General features: G+C 36.0%; 1 protein-coding gene across 5 annotated transcripts in view; it reads left to right on the top strand.

The window, feature by feature from the left end:
• Positions 1 to 21,806, top strand: part of Sytl5 (synaptotagmin like 5) — a 334,702-nt gene that overhangs the window by 262,255 nt on the left and 50,641 nt on the right. For 4 of the 5 annotated variants that reach the window (XM_045141096.1, XM_045141095.1, XM_045141093.1 and 1 more), the window contains 5 exons: positions 1,229 to 1,337; positions 4,498 to 4,632; positions 14,338 to 14,479; positions 18,200 to 18,332; positions 20,469 to 20,575. In XM_045141096.1, the coding sequence (XP_044997031.1) occupies positions 1,229 to 1,337; positions 4,498 to 4,632; positions 14,338 to 14,479; positions 18,200 to 18,332; positions 20,469 to 20,575 (626 nt within the window). The remainder of the gene's footprint in view (positions 1 to 1,228; positions 1,338 to 4,497; positions 4,633 to 14,337; positions 14,480 to 18,199; positions 18,333 to 20,468; positions 20,576 to 21,806) is intronic. The other variant, XM_004665735.2, reaches the window with a different exon arrangement.

A 21,806-nucleotide genomic window follows, 5' to 3' on the forward strand; every position in this document is an offset into this window, starting at 1 on the left:
TTGAGATGATAAGTGTAGGTCAGATATCTTTTCATCTGTTTCTAGGTTCTTTCTACATTCATATGCAAGAGGCTAGCACCCTGTTTTTAAATCTGGCAGGTATTGCTGAGAGTCTTAGAACTGACTCCAATGCCACTTCTGTGTGTGACACTCCCAAAAAGGGACTTTTGCATATGGGTAACACCAGATCTGGTGTCACAGAGGGAGGAGTGGTTTATTAAACCGTTAACTCTGACTTTTTTGCATACTTAAACCTCAGTGCCTTCCAGTGTGTGGGCTGTATCTCAAGTTATAAAATACATGCAGAACTGCCTATATACCTAGAAATTGTGGCCTATGTGCTCAGAATTCAAGATATTATTTTTATAATATCCTGTATTGTGCATATTATGGTATACATATAATGCCAGCACTAGGAAGGTTGAGGTAAGAGAACTGGGAATTCAAGGGCATCTAGGGCCACATAGTGAGTTCCAGAGCAGCCTCAGTAATGTAGTGAGTTCTTGTCTCAAAATATAATAGGACAAAATAAAAACAACATAATTTCTAGGAATTTGGAGTTCTCACAGACCCAGGCTTTCTTACCCTAAACATATCTGTAGAGAAATAGTTTATTCATTCTACTACTGAAGTCTTCTCCAGAAACTTTATCATAGCAAGTGTCCCACAAATGAGTCCTGACCTTAATTATTAGTTAGCTCTAAAATACTCAATAAATTAGAAATATCTTTGTACTTGACAACTTAAGATTGGAGGGTCATTGCCAATTATTACAGCTTTTTTGTTCTGAAATATTCTAGGAAAATGAATGCTGAGTGTTGCAGTCCGGTTCGCATTGCTATTAGAAATCACCCAACCAAGAACAGCTTCTGGGAAAAAGAGTTTTATTTTGGCTTACAGGCTTGAGGGGAAGCTCCACGATGGCAGGGGAAAACGATAGCATGAGCAGAGGGTGGACATCACCCCCTGGCCAACATAAGATGGACCACAGCAACAGAAGGGTGTGCCAAACACCTGCATGGGGAAACTGGCTATAAAGCCCATAAGCCCGCCCCCAATAATACACTCCCTCCAGGAGGCCTTAATTCCCAAATATCCATCAGCTGGGAACTTAGCATTCAGAACACCTAAGTTTATGGGGGACACCTGAATCAAACCACCACACTGAGTATCAATTTACTCTAGTTTCTGCCCCCTTTGTATGTAAATTTATCTTGTTCTCATTAAGGATCTGAAGAAAGTCAAAGCCAAGAAGAATCCCGCCAAAATGTGGAAAAGTCAGACACTTCACCTTCTGTTGGACAGAAGGTCACACATGATGGTCCCAAGAGAAAAGGGTAAGACACAGCCTACCTATCCATGTCTGTAATAGACTCCTTTGAAGGGATTTTTCCAAGTATGATGTCAATTCAATTAGAGACTCAACTTGAGTAACACTTTATCATTCTAAGGAAATACAGTTTGAATTATTTTTTCTTTAGATAAGTAAAAGTCCCTGCTGACCTGAGCATGTAAGGATTCTGATTTCTTTATTTGTAAGCAGAAGGTCTCAAGTTCGTACCAGTCTTGACTGTAAGAAGCTGATGACCTTTGTTATAGAATGTTAGTATCCTTCAACCCCAACGTAACTGTTGACACATAAAACATCCAACCCAATTTGTAATTACTTAAACTTAAAACATTATATTCCCTCATATACAAGCTATCTTAAGGAAAAAAATATAAATCTACCACTAAACTAAGTTCAGAAAGCATATAAATGTCTTGAGTATGATGTGTTGAGTTGACTATGAATGATGATGACGCACGTAGAAGTAAGACACAGGGAGCTGGGGGTAAGAAGGTGTTATACAAGGATAACAATCCTCCAAACTGCAGAATAGGTACCAAGACTTGTAAGATATGCCAGGTTACATTATGTTCCCCTCCAGGTAGCATTGCATTGTTCTCTTGGAAGAAGCCAGCAGGGAATATGGACAGTGAAAGAGCTTTCATCTGGCTATTTCTTTTAGAATCCTGAAATAGGAGTGGGAATGAAATCTAAATGTCATTTTTTTCAACCCCTTACAACTAATCACTTCTTCATTAATTGGCAAAGGATGGTTTAGAGTCCCCTCAGTGCCTATTCTAGATATTAACTATTTATACCATATTAAATATATTTATTCTTCAGGATTCCCACAATGTCTTGAGTTTATGCATTTCTTGTTGCCTTATAGTTTCACCCTGGTACCCCCAACTCACACACACATGCACACACACACACACACACACACACACACACACACACACACACACTTAATTATAAGCTGTTCACTGCTAGACCCTTAACTTCCTAGGTTTTCTAGTATTTTAGTATTGAGCATAGTGCTTGACTCCTTAGAAAGAATCAATGAATTGATTGACTAAGTGTCTCAGAGCCCACAAGTGGTGCTAATAGTTATAGCATACAGAGCACAGCTCAGATGTCACAGAATAGGTCACAGTGTCAAGGGAGGTTTGAAGCTTGGAGACTACAACTAGTGACAAGCATAATGAATTACACAAATCCTAAAACATTCAAACCATCTGGCTGAGCTTGATGTTTCAAAACTGGCATCTATGTTCTCAGTCTTCCCAGAATACAAAAAACTGCTAGATAGAAAGGGATCTCAAAAGTTACTAAATATAAAAGATTGTGGGGAGATATAAAATGGCAGTATGAACTGTTGATAGTTCTTTAAAGGCAGCTCATTAATAAATCACAAGAGATGTCATAAAGTAATAAATGACTAAGTATTAAAGAGTGTCCAGATAATCAGTGATTGGAGGGGACATAGAGGTCATCAAGAAAGGCATCAGATGGCAAGTAACTTGTATCAAAAAGGAAGAGGTATGATTCTCAACAGGGGAGACACCTTAAAGAGAGTTGCAGGGGTGAGAGGAGTATGCACAAGGTGGTTCTCAGAACAGCAAAGACTGACATTATTTTAAGTACCATTCTTACCAAAAATGTAATTTTCTAGTAGATTGAAGCTTCTAACACTCTGACAATGACATTCTTCCAAGGTTCTTTGAAGCAGAGACAGCTTAGCAGATTCTATTAAGATTGTGCCAAGACATTTGGATTCCATTTTGTTTCACCTAAAAGGCTACTGAATCTAAAATAAATGAGCTAGTCTCTCCAAATGCTATTTTCCAATAGAATATAACCTTATTTATTATGTTTTTTAATTAAGGTATATTTGGAAAGGGCTATGTTTGGAGACTGTCAGTATCCTTCCTGGATTAGGACTTTAATTCTAGTTCCTAAAAGGCTTTTTTTGTTGTTGTTGTTGACATTACAATTAACTTAGTGAAATAAAAAAAAAATCAATCAGATTTTATCCAACATGAGACCCGCATTGTGCAAACTTCATTATGACAGGGATAAATGTCACAGAAAATACAAAGATGGTTTCCACTTTAAGAGTTTGTTCTGCTATTCCAGAAGAGTTGTTTGCATTCGGTTAAGTTCCAGGCCTCATTCTAGGCCCAAACAATGGGACAGTGATTGTGAAGGGCAGTCAGAGCTCTCATAGAGCTGCAGTGCTAAATTGCTACTTCACTTCCTCTCAGAGGATCATTCCCTTCTTAATCAAGATAACAGCAAGCAAGTCTCAGCATCCCTTACAACAAGCCTAGACCATATTATGCTTTGCCCTCTCAGGTGGCATTGGTAAGTCTCCAAAGGCAGTCTTTAGCTTAGTAGGGGCAGAACCCTGACTTATGTATACCACTTTGGCACTCTACTGCAGAAACACTGGAGACCAACTATACAGAAGCTCTCATCCCCAATGTTCCTTTATTAAATAATCATTTAATGTTGAAAGTATAAGAAATTAATTTTCATTACTGTTTGACTTTTGGTGCTAAGGATCAAACCCAGGGCCTTGTGAATGCCAAGAGTGTTATGCCACTGAATACAATGTATTATTTATTGATTTATGTATGAGAGAGAGAGACAGAAAGAGAGAGAGAAAGAGAATTGACACACCAGGGCCTCAAGCCACTGCAAACAAACTCCAGAGCATGTGCTTCCTTGTGATTCTGTCTTATGTGGGTACGGTTGAATCAAACCTGGTACTTTAGGCTTTGCAGGCAAGCACCTTAACCACTAAGTAATCTCTCCAGCCTTGAGAAATTGTACTTTGAAATCATTTTAAGTTATTCCTTTCTTATCTTACTTTAAAAGTTTTTTTGTTCATTTTTATTTATTTATTTGAGGGTGACAGAGAAAGAGGCAGAGAGAGAGAAAGAGAGAGAGAGAGAAAGAGAGAGAGAGAGAATGGGCATGCCAGGGCTTCCAGCCACTGCAAACGAACTCCAGACGCGTGAGCCCTCTTGTGCATCTGGCTAACGTGGGTCCTAGAGAATAGAGCCTCAAACCGGGGTCCTTAGGCTTCACTGGCAAGCGTTTAACCGCTAAGCCATCACTCCAGCCCCTTATCTTACTTTTAAATGAATGCTTTTTTTCAGATTTCTTCTTAGCAAGTTCAGATCAGCAACCAGAGGAGAAATCATAATTCCAAAAACAGGAAGTGGAAGGAGCTATAGCTTGGACTTGGACAGCCAAAACTTTCAGAATTTAAAGCCAGCCCTTGGTTCAGAAAGGTAAGATTCATATCAGCTGGACAATGGGACAGCCCAAGTATCAGATAGGTGACTTTCTTTTCAAACAAGACTTCTAAGCGATTGTAAAGCATTTCTATCACATAATACAAAAATGTAAAGGAATATTTTTTTTTCAGCTTAAATGGAAAGCACTTCGTTTCTTTCTGGGTTTATACTGGATTTAGAATCATCTTTGTCACCTGCAGGAATCCAACTTTATGGGACTCACAGCTGTGGTTTAAAGAGAGATGTATAGGCCAAATATATTTTTTCATTGATTTCTTGATCTTTTCCTGTTTAAACTTCTGACACAGAAACCTCTAAGTGTCACATCTATTCCCCACAATGTTCACAAGATATTGATAATTTTATCACTTGAGTGGCCCTAGAGAATTTCCCATAATTTCATTTTCTTCTTGTTCTAACTTTTCTGATTACAAGAGAGTCCAAATGATATTCTGTGCACAGAACCACTACTTGTCAGGAAAAGTAAAAATGAAAGGATAGCCGAGAACATAGTCCCATCTAATCTGATTTGATTTTCTTTATCCTATTGGAGTGTAAGTCAAGGCTTGTTTTGCTGATTAGTGTATTATCAAAGCTGAATAAAAGCTACCTTCATACTTCATTGATTTCTCTGAATGTTGGCTTCCTTTTGTTTGCTTGGACTACAATAATTCTGCCAGCTTTTCTACTCTTTTCTCTTTAGATTCTTTATATTCCTTGTAATCCCCATAATCATTTACTTCCTGCAGTATCAAAAATGGAACTCAGGACCTCACACATTGTAATTCATTTTAAAAGATGGAATATTTCCACAGAGGGGACATTCTTTTTTTTTTTTTTAAGTACTTATTTATTTATGAGAAAGAGAGAGAACATGGGCACACAAATGCCTCTGGCCACCACAAAAAAATTCATATGAATGTGTCACTTTGTGCTTCTGTTTTTACATGGGTACTGGGGAATTGAACCCAGAACATTAGGCTTTGTAAGCAAGTACCATTAATTGCTGAGCCATCTCTCCAGCCCACTATTCTTTTGACTTAGCGTTTTTGCTCATGATGACTCTCCACACCTGTTTTTTTTTTTTACCCCCTCTAACATCTTAGTAAGTAAATGTCATTGTGTACAGTGAAAGAGAGAGAGAAATTCCTTTAGGAAGGAAAAATGTAAACTTTCATCTTTGCACTTGATATAGTTTTGTTTTATTTCCCTTCCCTTCCATGTTGTCTTCCATAAGAACTTTTCATGAAAATCTCAATCACTTATGGTAGCACACATTTCTAGAACTAATACTCAGGAGGCTAAGGCAGGAGAAGCACTGCAAGTTTCACACACGCTTGGGCTACATAATGAGTGACAGAGCAGCAAGAGCTACATGAAAACATATTTCAAAAAAACCTTCATATTTGCTTTTGCTTTTTGGCATTCTCTGAGAGATTAGTGATGAAATTTTATTAGAAATGATATGTTGCTCCATGCTTGAGCCATCTTTGTTTCTACTTCAGGCTAGCATTTAAGAGGAATAATATGTAAATGAGGAAAGACTTAGTTCTTTGCCATTTTAAATTATTATCATAGTTGCTCAACAAGAAAGAGTAGAATGTTCCCCTGTATCAAAATGATTATACTGTTATTCCAGGATATATATGCCTGGGTTACTCTTTATATCATATATACTATAAGATATAAATAATTATAATACTGAAAAGCCATATGGACAAGTTTTACCAACTACTGATATTTGACACAAGGGTTTCTTATTTTTACTGTAAACTAAAAGAAAGTCTGTAAGTAGATGCAATGTTTTAAATTGTGAATACCTGCTTTATAGATAATCAGAATATAGTAGTCATGAAAGGAAGGGAGTTAAAGCTATGGCTTATTGGATTCTGCTGACAAAAGACACACATACACTCTGATAACAAATTTAAGCCCACCTGTTGTCATCAGACATGTGGTCATTTAGTTACTGAGCTCATTGTCATCAACACTATGGTCAACATTTCTATTGCAAGCATACATTTTCTGAGTCAAGAGTCCAATCAGGTCACTGAGGAAATTGGGCAAAGAGCAGAGCTTAAGATCAGTCAGCATCTCTAAACATTGCTTGTCAATATTGGTCATCTGTGCTGTTCAGGGCAAAGGTACACTAAGGCAAGGAAAACTAGTCATGAACGGATTACATAGTGGTAAGATTAACTTTAGGGCAAGTTACAAATAAGGAATTTATCAACTCACAGCAATAATCTCAGGAAAGTTATTTGTAAAATCAATAAGAAATATTTTTCCATAGATTTTTTCTACAGTTCATTCCCATATTTCATTCTCTTAGTTCACTCCCATAGTTTGTACTTATAGTTCATCACCAAAGCTCTGTTCAGTATAACTAGATAAAAATGAGACTGTATTTGTAGACAGCATTGCTGTCATGTCTCTGGAGGATATAAGCAGTTTGCCACTGGCTCTTGACCACTGTCATAGTCACCTACATTGCCATTCTTCTTTATACTTCTGACTGCCCCCCCCACGAATTATCAACTTACTCTTTATCTTTTTATTGACAATTTTATATATCTATATATTGTCGTTTGATCATAATCTCCTCTCATTATTTTATTTTGTCAACCTCCCCCCTTCACAAACAAGACATCAAACTGGAAGGACTAATTGGGAAAGATGAAGGGGTATGCAGTTACTCACAATTGCTCACCTGAAGGGAGTACTGGGATTGATCATCACAATCACTGTGAAGCTTCACATACTACTTTTCTTGACTCTGACAAAAAACAAAACAAAACAAAAACAAACAACAACAACCAAAAAAGAAAAAAAAAAAAACAGAGACCACACAATTAATGCTTGCCTTTAGTTAGTTCTCTTCATTTTTTTCTCCTACAAATAATAGTATTTTGGTGCCTTAATGGCATAGCACTTTCCCGTATACATATGCATATATACACACATAAATTTATATACTTTTGGGAAAGTTAATTTAGTAAATGCATTCCATAATTAATTGATACATCAGACATAATATTTCTGTTCAGAGTCCCCCCTTTATATCCTTTCTGTGATAGTGTGACTATTTTTGTTTTTTTTTTTACTGTGTTCCAGGCTACTTTATTTTAAAACAAAGTAACAAATGACTTGGGGAATTAAAAATAAAGAGCATTCTTAAACTTCATTTTTCTTCCAACCACCTACCCCTAAACTGTCTTTCCCCACCTTTCCATTCCCTTTAAAAGCCCAGGTTGGCTGCCCCCCTTTTCCCTCCTCCCTCCTGCTCCCCCATCTGTGAGCAGGTTACACACCTCAGTTTGAATGCATGGGAGAACCCAAAGCAGTAACAGCAACAGAGGGGAAGGCTTCACCCTCTGGGAAAGGGACAGAGGAGCAGAGTGCGAGGTACTATTTCAATGTGGGAGTGTTGTAGTTTAGAGTCACAGCAAATCCACTGAGTCAACACTGGTTCACTTTGTTGATGAGGTATAAGAGGTATAACACCACAATGCTCTTAGCAAACTCCTTCTCTTACAAGTTTTCTAAAAAATATTCATATGTGTAGTTCTAAAAGAATATACATTTTATTCCATAAGACTACCAATGATAATTTTAAGACACAAAATTCTAAAGGCTGTTTGTATCACCTTCTAAAAGTATATTTGCTCCACCTCTCTTCTGTTTTCCTTATCCAGTGCTGCTCATTCTTTTGTCCATTTTAATTTCTTTGGCTGAAGGCAGCCTTCTTTAGTGACAGCAAGGGGTGGGTGATCAAAGCCACAAACTTTCATGAATATTAACAGCAAATTTGAAGATCATGGTGGCAAGAGAAGATTAAATCTTCTGTGAGGTAAGGCCGCATGATAGAACAGGCAGATAAACACGAATTCTTCAGTGTATTTAGGAGAGGGAAATATATTCGGTCTGGAGTTATTAAAATATTCTTTAGCTAGACGCTTCTGTTTAAAACTTATTTATAATTCAATCTTTTGGGATATGTTGACCTCTCCAAAGATTTTGGTTTCTAAGTATAGAAATGCATATTTATGTGTATGTATGTCTCTGGACACACACAGAGATCAGCAACCATTTTATGTTAAGATACAACTAGGCATTATGTTTGCATTTGTGGCTCATATGTTTTCTCCTTCACATTTTCAGCTTCCCAATGGAGCTTGAAAATGGTATAGATAATACATGAAGGAAAGGACATTCTTGCATTCCAATAACATTTCATTTATGAACATTAAATATAAATGTTTTGAATGTTTTCAAATGCTGAAAATGTGAAACCATCATAGTTCATTGGGTACAAAAATATTGGATGGGCAATTCAGTACACAGTTTGCTGACCTTAGGAAAATAAAGTTACCATGAGGATGGCTTAGTATTTTTCATGTGAACACTGAACTAAATAGAAAACATGGTAAACAGGATCAGTACAGGTAGGTAGATATTCAAAATAAGTGAACATAAAAGCAGCTCTGGAATCACTAGGAGTTTTAAAACATGTTGTTTTCTAGATATCCTGCCCAGAGTGTCCAATGTGGTTAATCTGGGGTATGGCTTGGTTGCAAATATTTTTAATAGTACACTGGACATTTTTAACATGCAGCCATAGGTCAAGGCTCATCTCACATAAGACATTTGATAAATAAGTTTGGGATCATGAAAGCTTGGGAACTAGAGCTATATTCAATCTCTTCTTTCTCATTTTTGATATCTCTTTCCGGTTTATTGTGCTTGTCTCACATTCTAGGAAAGAACTCTCCTTCCTATCTTTGCTATTGTTTGCAATAAACTTTTTAATGTTAGGCAAGGGCTGGAGAGATGGCTTAGTGGTTAAGACACTTGCCAGCAAAGCCAAAGTTCAATTCCCCAGGACCCACATAAGCACAAAGTTTCATATTCATCTGGAGATTATTTGCAGTGGCTGGAGACCCTGGTGTGCCCATTCTCTCTCTCTCATGAATAAAAAAATAAAATAAATAAATAAATAAATAAATAAATAAATAAATATTAAGCAAGCTCATCAACCTCAGAGAGATTATCCCACATTGCCTCTGTGTGGTGCTATGTACTATATTTATGGCCCCTTTAAGTATTGGTGGCTCACGTATTAATGTCTTTTTGAAATACTTATTTAGCCATTCAGTTAGGTTTATCCTTGGCAGCCACTCTGGGAAGGATGAATCCTGAGAAATGATTTCTTGGCTACTGCTTCTGAGAGATCATTGTAAAAATTGGGAAGGTGACTCACTAAATTACAGTCTCTGTCTCCTATTCTTGGATCCTCTATATAGAAATGGATATGTCTGCAAAGCATCATCAAGATTTAGTGATATCATGGAATTAAAGAAAAATTATTTCTTAACTTAAAGTAAATGAGACTCTTCTAATCTAAAAAAAAGTATCTTTCTGTAACCCAGAGTAATAAAGCTTCCCAGAGAGTGCTATTTCCACACACTTGGGCTCTATTAGAATGATATAAATGTACCTACTTTTTGGCAATTTTCTCTTAACCACATTTTAGCTTGAAAATTTGTTGGCACTGATTTCTAATGTTTCTTATTTAAACAATAGTAACATGATATCGGCATAAAATATAGCTTTTCCTTAATTGGACTTTAAACTTCTCTGCTTTAATTTAGATTTCAGAAAGCTTTTATAATTTTCCCATTTAAGTGCTAAAAAAATCTATGTATTTTATGTTATATTTTATATAACATCTAAAAGACTTGTACCCAAATATTTATTATGATGTGTTTCATTAGACTAAAACATTCTTAGTCTAATCAATGGAAAAGAAATATTTTTGAGGGGCTAACAGTAAATATTAGGGACAATGTGAAAGTATATGTTATTTCTGTGATAATGTTGCTGGCAACCGTAATTTCTTGTAGCATACTTATGATCACAAGAATTTTTTTCTTTCCCTATTATAGGATAGTTCCTTAAATGTCATCACCATGATTAATTAACTTCTGCTGGAGCTCCTAAATTAAGTAGGACTTGTGATTGAAGCAAGGCTAAAACCAACTGAATCTGAAAGGATCTTTAACATAGACATAAAGAGAAATGTCTACAACAATACCTTTGCTTATAATTTTTTGACTCTTTTTTGAAAGACTCACCACTAGATATGTTCAAAAACATTTTTACCTAATAGAGCATGGTGAGATGTTTCTGTGGTAATATTGTTCTAAGAGTGGAGAACCTGTGACCACAGCATAATATCACTGGATAGGTCTCTAATCTCTTCTTCCTAAATTAAATGAGGCCTCTGATATGAACATGAATGTTTGGAAAAATCTGAATATGTTTAACTATTATAAAATACCTAAATGTAGCACCTGAGTTATGGGAGAGGAATTAGGAAAGTTGTCCCCAAACTTAGAATTCTAACGTATATAAAAGTAAGAACTGTCATTCTCTTGTCAGAATCAACAAACTTAGTTACAAACCACTCCTGAGATGGGTTGGAAGTGCTGTGATTTGGAGTATCATTATATTAATTACTTTCTCATTGCTATGAACAAATACCTGACCAATAGCAACATATGGAAGTTTATCCAGCTTCCACTGTAATAGGGAATGCATGGCAGGCTAGGTTACTACATTTCAGCCAAAAAACAGAGAATGAACAAAAAGTATGGTTGAGCTATAGAACGTCAAGAACCACCCATAATGACCCACTTCTAGCAAGGCTCTACCTTCTATAGTTTATACAACCTTTCCAAGGAGTATCACAAGATGGGTCACAAATGTTCAAGCATATGAGCTTATAGGAGGTCATTTTACATTCAAAACACCACAATCATTTTTAGCAAAAGATCAGAGATTCTACAAAGGATTTAAGAGATGCTGCCCAGAAAGTTTTCACAATTCACTTAGTCATATTCCAGCAAACTACCTCACAACTCTCTGCTCCATTGATTATCTTCTTTTTGATATTCATTCTCCTCTGACTGGAATGATTTAATAGTAGTGGAATAATAAGTAAATAGTATGACAGAGTAGAATGGACCTAGGTTTTAATGATTTTTATCCTGACTTCAACAGGCATTAACTTTGTGACAGGATAGTGGCAAGAAGATATGGTATAGTTTTTTTTTTATTATTAACTTTTTAGTTAGCATAAAAAATAATAGAATTCACTGTGACATTTTCATAAATATCTATCATTTGTACTTCATGCTATTTTATCCCCTCTAACCTTCTTCATCTGGCTAGTCCCCAGATTAGAAGGAGGGACTACCTAAGAAGGAACTAGAGTAATAATTATTCTCTCTCCTTCTTTTATCCCTATTTTTGTTTTGTGGAAGTATCTGTTTTTGTAAATTTTTTTAAAAAAATTATTTATTTGAGAGCGACAGACACAGAGAGAAAGACAGATAGAGGGAGAGAGAGAGAATGGGCGCACCAGGACTTCCAGCCTCTGCAAACGAACTCCAGACGCGTGCGTCCCCTTGTGCATCTGGCTAACGTGGAACCTGGGGAACCGAGCCTTGAACCGGAGTCCTTAGGCTTCACAGGCAAGCGCTTAACCGCTAAGCCATCTCTCCAGCCCTTGTGGAAGTAAACTCAGGCTTGTTTCAAACTTGTAATCCTCCTGCCTTAGCCTCCCAGGTATTGGGATCCCAGATGTGCAGCACTGTGCCTGGCTCATTATTTAATATTTACCTAAGACCTATCAGCCTCATCATTAAGATAGAAATCTTATTGCTTTGTGACAGGAATATGGGGCTTTTGAAACACATTGACACCCCAAATATACTCATTAAATGTTGCTTCTATTTGCATGACTGTTGAAGACAGTGGTGTTTGCTGATTGTCAATCTAGGAATATTTGGTTTTGGTAACTTCTTTAGTGCACAACATTGAAAAGACCTGATGAGTTGTGGCTGACAGCTCCAAAGGCCATTTCCAATTATTTCTTTTACCAGATTTTTTTCTGTTAATATGGGTATATTCATATTTTTTAAATTTAAGAATTCTTTCTTTATGTAATTAATTCTCTCTTTCTCTTGGCTCAATGGTAAGCCCTAATCCCAGTTAACCATTGTGTGTGTTTTATCCATCATATGTTCACTATTATAACTTATAAAATAGTAAATGAAAGAGAAAAACTAAGAGGCTTACAATTTACTACCTAGTTTATTATACTCACTAAAGATAAGGAAGAAAATAAGAACAAATATTATAATTTATAATCCTTCATTAAGAATAACTGAGTGACTTCTTATCAAGGAAAATGCTAGAGATATCATGGCTAATATAATATGGACTCCATCATTAGGGAGCACATAGTTAATAGGAATATGAAGGCTAACATATTTAGCTAAGTTGAGGCACTCCAAAAAACATTTTATAGTCAAGGAGTAAAATAATTTGGCAAAAATGTAAGGGAGCAGAAAGTGAGTAGAGTTCAGACTGACAAGACTTATGCTGGGCAGGAAAGGCCTGTTAGGGAAGGTTTAACTTCTTTTATATTTGAAGAATATGAAGATTGTTTTTAAAGTTTAGAGATACTTCACTAGTTTAAAATAAAAAGGAGAAAGTATGAAGAGCACCTTCCTACCAGAAGGAAGGATGGGTTAAAGCCCACCTACAGAACCAAATTTGAGTCATTTGTAGGTTCTGAATGAGGGCTGAGCTAAACAACTACAGTGCCAGTTCAAGTTTAATCCTTCCAGAAATTTTAATTCTAGTAAGGAGAAATTTTTGCCTAGGGAGAGACTCAGGTTGTTTATGGAAAAATAGATCCAGGGAACTTTAGGCAGCAAGAGATAAGGAGAAACTAGATCCTTATCTGACTTCTAGCAAAGTGAAGACTGCAAAGGCAGGCTCAGGGACATTCCCTGCTTTTACTTCCTGGGATCCAGTCACCCTGAACTCCCTCAATACTCCCTCCAAAGAAGCAACCCTAACTGCTGCTAAAGAATTGGGGCTATGATCAATCTAGCTTCATGCTGAGTTGGTTCATTGGGTATGAGGAGTTGGGAAGCTTCTCCAGTAGGTCTAAAGGTCCCTGAAAGTGCATTGGTAGAGTACAGGAAAACAGTTCTGAAAGAAAATGTTGGAAAGAAAGAATAAGAGCAAGGCATTAGGGTAAAATGGGCATTAAGTAACTTGGGGCTCTTCAAGGTTCCCATTCTTAGAGACTTTCAGTCCTTGGAGGGAAATTGAGGGGACCAATGTAGATGGAATAAGATTGTCTCAGGACCATGTGAGTGTTGATTGACTGTAAGCAGGTGAGTACATACAGTCTAAAAATTACTACTACCAGAAATGAAGGTCAAGCGAAGGAAGATTTTGGTTGAGGCAAAGGGTAGGAAATCAACATAATAGGTGGAAAGAAAATAAGAAAACACCTTAAATATGGAAATGAATTTGAAAATTGAGAATACAGCCAGAAATATGGAATGACTGAAAGTGCAGGTGAAGACTGGGAAATAAAGTTGGAAAGATATTTGTAAAGCTCAATTCTAAAACCCTGGAGTCATCCAAACAGTGTGAAACCTAGTAAACTCTGATAGGTCTTTGAGATGGGTGTCATGATACTTGCTGAGTTTTAGTGTTGCTCTTATGTACTTGTCATGGTTCACATGTCCTCATTAGTTTTCTCATAGACTTTCTTCTGCCTGTGTCTTTGGCTTTCCTTGGGAAAGTCTGATTTTGCTTTATCATACTATTTAGGGCAAGTACTGGTTTGTCAGATCTCATTGACCATGAGGCTGGACCTGGGTCTCCAAAAAGCAGTTTCAATAATGGCATAATCCCAGTCACTCAGAGATCACCAGCCCCAAGTGCTCGCACCATGACTTCCATCAGCATTAGAGTAAGTACACAAATGTGAGGAGACACCCCAGCTTTTGGGACTTGACCTCATGACAACAAAATCACTATGTTTGTGCTGTATCTCAGAGCAGCATATTTATGCTGTTTAATGGAATACATATTTCACATTGGGCCAGGAACCCAAAGTGAAATGGAAAGGAAAAGACAAGATTTAAAGGTGGTGTTTTATGGTGATTTAAATAAATAGCTCAAACAATGTAAAGCATTTATTAGAGGTTCTGGTTCTACAGAAAAGTGGAAGGGAATCTTGAACTCTTTTTTTAATATAATTTTCTTTTCTTTACATCTATTAAGATAAGGATCAACACATAATTAAGTCTTAAATTGCATATTATGGATGAGATAAATTATATTTTGTGTTGCTTTTTACTTCTAAGGGAGTAATAGGGGAAAATATGGAAGAAATATTTTCTTTTATTAAATATTCTGTTGGATGTCATTCTTGGAATGAATTATCACCATCTATTAAACTTATTAATTATTAATAATTAATTATTAACTTATTAACTCAATGCTACTAACATCTAAATTTATGAAGTCTTTGTATACAAATCATAATTTTTTAATTCAGCCATAGTTTAGTGAGGTGCTACTGTATGAAAGACCATGGCCAAAGACTTAAAGGAAGTGAATGAATTGTCCACACAGATGTCTGGGCAAGGTGTCTTCTAGGTAGAGACAACATTTATGTTCTACAGATCTATAGTAGACTGCTCCATCTTTGATGATCAGTGCTATGGTTCAAATAGTTTGGAAAATATATACATTTTTTAAAGTTTTAATGTTTTGAAAGAAACAGTCAACACACACACACTAAAATGGTAACATTCTTAGTATCCTCAAGGAAGATCAAGGAAGCAAATACACTGTTGTTAGTAAAGGGAGGGGATGATTTCCAAACATGAATTTGAAAATTCTAGATAGGCTCTTGAAAACTACTGCATGCATTGTGGTATTTAGTCCGATTAAGAATGAGGTGAGGTTGAACCCTCTGAGCATAAGAGATCATAATAAGGCTTCTGTGTAGGCAGGATTTGGGGTAGATGCTTAGAAGAAGCTGCTCAGAAACAAGAGTGAATGCCTAGAGACTAGTTAGGATGCCATTTGACAGGGCTTTGGAATAGGGAAGTGGTAATACAGGTGGTAAGTAGTCAGCCTGTATAGATATCTCAGACAAGTAACCAAAAGGAGTGTAGATTTCTGAAGGAGAAAGTGGAGAAGGGAATGGAATTATCATGGTTTATTGTCTGTAAGTATGGCAGCTTTCAACAACAACAACAACAAAAAAAAGCTGGGTGTGGTGGCGCACGCCTTTAATCCCAGCACTCAGGAGGCAGAGGTAGGAGGGTCACTGTGAGTTCACAGCCACCAGGAGACTACACAGTGGATTCCGTGTCAGCCTGGGCTAGAATGAGACCCTACCTTGAAAAAACCAAAAAAGGAAAAAAAAAAAAAACTTTGAGACAGGGTGAATATCACTGATAGATTTGTTTAAATACAATCTAGATTATGCTTGCTAAAAGGAATAATTTAAATTTCATATGTATTTCATATACAAACTCAGTAAGAAGATGCTATATAGCTGTCAGTAAAGTGCATAGATACTTAAATCTATTCATTTCTTTGGTAGCTTGACAAGGAATGATATTCAACATATTTATTAACTGGTAAGGCAAAAACACTGAGCAATCAGAACCAATTCTGGAACAAGACTAGGGGCCCTTGAATGTCTTGTGAAGATAATTATGGATGAGGAGGAGCATGGTGATGGGGAGGTAGGCTGAATAGTGATGTTTCTCAACTTCTATAAAAGTATTCAAAAAATGTAAAAAAACTGGTGAAGCTATGCCAATGTGTAGCATCTGACTAGAGGTCCAATTACCAATGAATATATCAAGTTGGCCTCAAAATAATGATTATCTTCCCAAATATCATTTAAGAAGGAAAATCAACTTTGTTAACAGAAACTTCCTACAATAGAGTTTGGTGTATTTACTATACATAGGTGATGAATAAGAGTTTTTGCATTCTAATTGGAATAATGTGGATTTCTAAGGGGAAAAATCAGGAATATTTTCGGATAAATAAAAATAAGGCAGCATAGTATGTTATAAAGCACATTTGTTCCTTAATGATGGAAAGAAGAAGTATGTCTAGTTAGATGAACAAGTTAACAAATTCTCAATCTCTCCTATTAGCATTTATGTTTCAATGTTCTCTTTTTTTCTTGACATAAGAAGTAAGTTTATAAATGCAAAACTTCTTGCACCTGAATGGATCTCTCCTGTTCTCTGCTATGTTGTAACCTGCTAATTTTAGGTTTCACATACTAAAGCTCTAGGACATGTATTGCATGTTAATGACTGTATAATATCAATTGGCTGACTAATAATACTAATGATACCACCAGATTATCTGTGGGAAACTTGCCATCATCACAATTTCCTGTAGGGAACTTAATCTTGCTTAATTAGAGAACTCTATATGTTGAAAACTTTCGGAAGAGTTCTTGAAAACTGACCTAAACTAATTTACCCATTTGACTTCTGTCACACTCTAGATAAACCTCACTATTTAAAGCAATTGGAGGAATTGTGAGCAATGTACTTTCTGCTATAGGTCTTACATATTGGAAACACAAGACTAACAATTTTCTCCTGGAACTGAGTTGATTGGCATACTAAGCAAGTGAGAACCCCTTCTCTCTGGACTGAGTTTTTAAAAGTATCCCTTAATGTATAGGGTTTGGGCAACCAGGAGACAATTGTAAAGTCTCTTTCAAATTTGATGATTATCATACCATGATGCCATCTTCATAGACATTTAATCTCGGCTTCTTTTTCAAAAGCCTTGGCATAATACAATAGTCAAACCCATAGGATATAAGAAAAGTTGGGTCAGTTTTATTTTCTCATATCCAACAATGAAAACCAATCCCATACTGAATTCAACCATTTATTTGAAATTACACCCCCAGCAAATTACCTATTACTATAAGCCGAGAAAGTCCCCACCAATAAATATTGATATTTTTCATGCATTTTTTTTTATTTGTACATAGATGAAACCTACTATATTCTCATCACTTGGTCTTATAACTGGAAAAGGTGGAAGAGTTTTATGTTAAACAGTGGTAGAGAGGTGTATCAAGATGTTTACCTCATGACTGCCAAGAAGTGAAAGAGTCAGAGAATTTGGCAACCCAAAATCTCCTTCATATGCATGCTCGCAATGATCTAAAACCTTCCCCTAGGCCTACTTCCTAAAGGTTTCCACCATCTTCTAATGGCCCCCAGCCTGAGGATAGAGCCTTTGGGAACATTCCAGATCCAAACCATATCAGGGTAGTTGAGGGACAGGGAAATGTTGATAATGTGAAAAAACATAAGATCAAATACTTCTAAGAACAAGATCTACTCAGATGGTGTATAATTGCCAGATTCTTAAACATAGTTCCTACAAGATGGGTGGTTCTTAGACTACCTTTCTTGGTAATCATAATTTAAAGTACTAACAAATTTTATGAATTAAAAATATAAAACCTCTTGCTTGGAGTTATATGGTATCTGATTAGTCAGAGTCCTTCAAATGTTAATCTGTTCTTCCTAAAAAGCATTACACACAAATATCTTCATACTGGAGTATATTTATGTGAAAAGCATATTATTCCGTATAATCTTTCTTTTTTTCACTTTGGGAGAAGGAACATGGTTTGGAAAATTCCATGGGTTTGGCTGCCATTGAAACCCCTTATGAGGAGCTCACAAAAAGTCACAACAAAAATACATCGGTGGCACCTTGTATAGCAGTGTCTGGGGCCTCCTTCTCCTCAGGTAGGTATTTATAGCATGAGTATTCTATTATAAAAGAAATGACTAAATCAGGTATTGTTAATTGCATAAAGCCTTATAAAATAATCATCTATCCTTTGACTTAGAACAGTAGGCATACTGTATGACAACTGCTTGAAGGTTGTCCGAGGTGATGCCTTAGGCCTCTTGCAGTATGAAAATTGTTGAATGTATACTTTGGCCAGTAGTTACTGTTTAGGTTCAGAGCTATACCAGAATATCAGTATAAAAGAGTAGTGAAGGGCTGGAGAGATGGCGTAGCGGTTAAGCGCTTGCCTGTGAAGCCTAAGGACCCCGGTTCGAGGCTCGGTTCCCCAGGTCCCACGTTAGCCAGATGCACAAGGGGGCACACGTGTCTGGAGTTCATTTGCAGAGGCTGGAAGCCCTGGCACGCCCATTCTCTCTCTCTCCCTCTATCTGTCTTTCTCTCTGTGTCTGTCACTCTCAAATAAATAAATAAATAATTTAAAAAAATAAGAATAAGGTGTAGTAAATATAAATGATTCCAGGATACATTTAATGTGACACATAATAACAACTTGCCCAAGGTCCATGGAGATGGTAGTTCAACTGACAAAATGGCTATCAATTTCTTATACCCAGACAAAAAAAAAAATCAATCATTCCATGTTTAAATAAGGAATTATTTTCAAACAACATTAAGCTATTAATAATGAATCTTCATTATATGGCAAATGCATGTATCATTTCATTTCCATATCACAACAATCCTATGAATTGGGTATTATTTGTAGTACAGTTTATTCCCCACATACAAAAAAATCTCTTTAGAGGGCTAGAGACATGGCTTAGTTGTTAAGGCCTGCAAAGCCAAAAGACCTCAGTTTGATTCCCCAGGACCCACATTCGCCAGATACACAAGGTGGCACGTGTGTCTGGAGTTCATTTGCAGTGGCTGGAGGCCTTGCTATCCCATTCTTCCTCTCTCTCTTCAGCTTTCTCTCTCCCAAATAAATAAAAAAAAATAAAATATTAAAAATCTCTTTAGAGAAATATGTCAATTATGAAATTTATGTTCCATTTTGAACTAAATTAATGATGAAATTCTCAACATCATTACCAACTGTTACCTAATGCTAACATCTGCATAAAGCCTAAAGCTAGATTCTGGCTCTCAAAAGGTGGTGTGTGTGCATATGCACGTGCACATATACACATATGTATACACCTTCAAGTATATGCATGGTGCTGGAACCACAGTCTTCTATATATATGTGCTCAAATATAGTAAGTGTTTCACTTACTTAATGAAAAAAAATTAAACCACCCTATCAACCAGCTTCATGAAATCTACTTCTGCCCTTTTCCTCAGCACCTGTCCATTCAGTACATATTTTGCCAGGCACTATGCTAAACACTTCCACATTATTTCATTTACTATTTCAAACTGAAGTACTTGATTGCTCCCTGCAATCTTTCTCATTCACAAACAAAGCTACATTTGTCCCCAAAAGGCTTTGGTATAGAACTATTCTTTGGAGGTAAACTGCCCTGATTTGGTAAACTGTCTATAGCATTGCTGAGAAGCACATTATTCATTAACTGATATTTTGAAAACTGAAAGTATGATGTTCTGTTGAAGAAAAATGTTTTGGTGCTTAAAGCAATAAAACTTTTTCTCAGTAATCTATAGTCATATCCTTTTCTGTGAATGGAACTTGCTATATCATGTAAAAGTGGGAATTTAAAATTGGTTGACTTGCTTTATATACTAAGTATAAAAACACAGTGCTGTCTTCCAAAAATGTTCCATTCCATTTTGAAGGCTTAAAGTCTCAATCTATCAGCAACATTTAAAGTCTAGGAATAAATTAGAATCTTTACATATCTTAAAGCTTAGCATTGTATAGAAGAGCATTTACTTCCTTTGATTAAAGGAGAAATGAACACAGAAGTGTTAGTGGTATTTCCAAAACACTATAAAATGTTTGCATGTTAACATAAATAGCATGACGTTACTAAGCCCAAATGCTACTTTCTATGCCAAATGCCTAACTTCATGCTTGTATGTGTAAACTGAAATATCTGCAGTGTAAAAAAGAGAACTACAATGCAATAGGCTGATTCACATCTTTCCTTGTCTTTTTCTCCCTTCAGATCGGAGTCGATCTGAGGTAGATTTGAGTGAGTCATTTTCAGAGGACTTAGAGGATACTTCAAGCATAAGAAGCAGGTCTGTTCCTGGGGCTTTAGACAAGGACTTGGTAAGTTGAGCAGGAAGAAAGTTCAAAAACCAGGAAGATCTTCCACTAAGTAGTTGTACTTTTAGGTTATGGCAAGTTGAGAGTGAAGTGTCTCTTCCTGGGAGTTTTTACAGGGAGTATTGAAAACAACTGAAAGAATGACTTGGAAAAAAGAGTGGTGGGTAATGAGTAAGAAGAGAGAAGATTATATCTACAAGAATATCAATCAGATCTGGACACATTGTACATGATATATACTTAGGTGTTTGAGGCAGGAAGATTGTTAAGGCTATGGTCTCAAGGAGGGAGGGATTGAGAGAGAATAGATGCCAGGGATCTTAATTCCTATCTAAAGGAACACCACATGATCTAAACTTGGTAAATGAAGGATCCTGGCATTTTTAAACTGAAAGATTACAATATTTCTCTGACTGCATATTTTATATAAATGCTTTATACCTCAATTTTTCCCCAATAAGCTACATTTTTGTGACTAGATTTTATGAAAGTTTATTATTTTATTTATTTATTATTATAAAATGGCAAAGTTAAATTAGATGGCTATTAAAGCTCCTTCCCACTTTAACATTCTGATATTATTTCTATATTTGGTGTAGCAAAATATGAGCTCCTTGAAAGAATGTTGTAGGGCAATGGTTAATTGATACTAATGACTTTAGCAAAGGGGGCCAGAAGATTTATAATTCTGGCATTAGATGTTATTTACTGTAATATAAAATGCTGAGAAAAAACTTTTATATCTACTACAAAGGAAAAAAATAGAACAGAAAATAATATTAAATGGTTTCATAGTTTATTTGTGCACAATAAAAAATAGTTATGTTTAATATTATTTAACTATTCCTACCCATATAAAACTATGAAATTCCTTATGTTCATAGTTTGAAATCCATATAACCTCATTATCCAAAACTGATTTTAAGATTTGTTTAAAAATTAATACTACAATTCAAATTAGTTTGTGATATATGTCTGTATAATGAGATACAATATCAAGTGAAACTAACAGTGAGTTAAAATTACAATAAGGATAAATTTTACTCTAGCTAAAATGCAAGAATTAATGTATACAAAATATAACACACTATGTTGAATCAATATACTAAAGAAAAGCAAGGACCTATTTGAAAGTTGTCCTCTGACCTCCACCCATACTCATGCACTAATACATACATGTACACCTCACAAACAAATAATGAAATAAAATTTTAAAAGCACAAATCCAATGAAA

The sequence above is a fragment of the Jaculus jaculus genome, chromosome X (genome assembly GCF_020740685.1).
Source record: "Jaculus jaculus isolate mJacJac1 chromosome X, mJacJac1.mat.Y.cur, whole genome shotgun sequence".
In the NCBI taxonomy this organism is placed as follows: Eukaryota; Metazoa; Chordata; class Mammalia; order Rodentia; family Dipodidae; genus Jaculus; species Jaculus jaculus.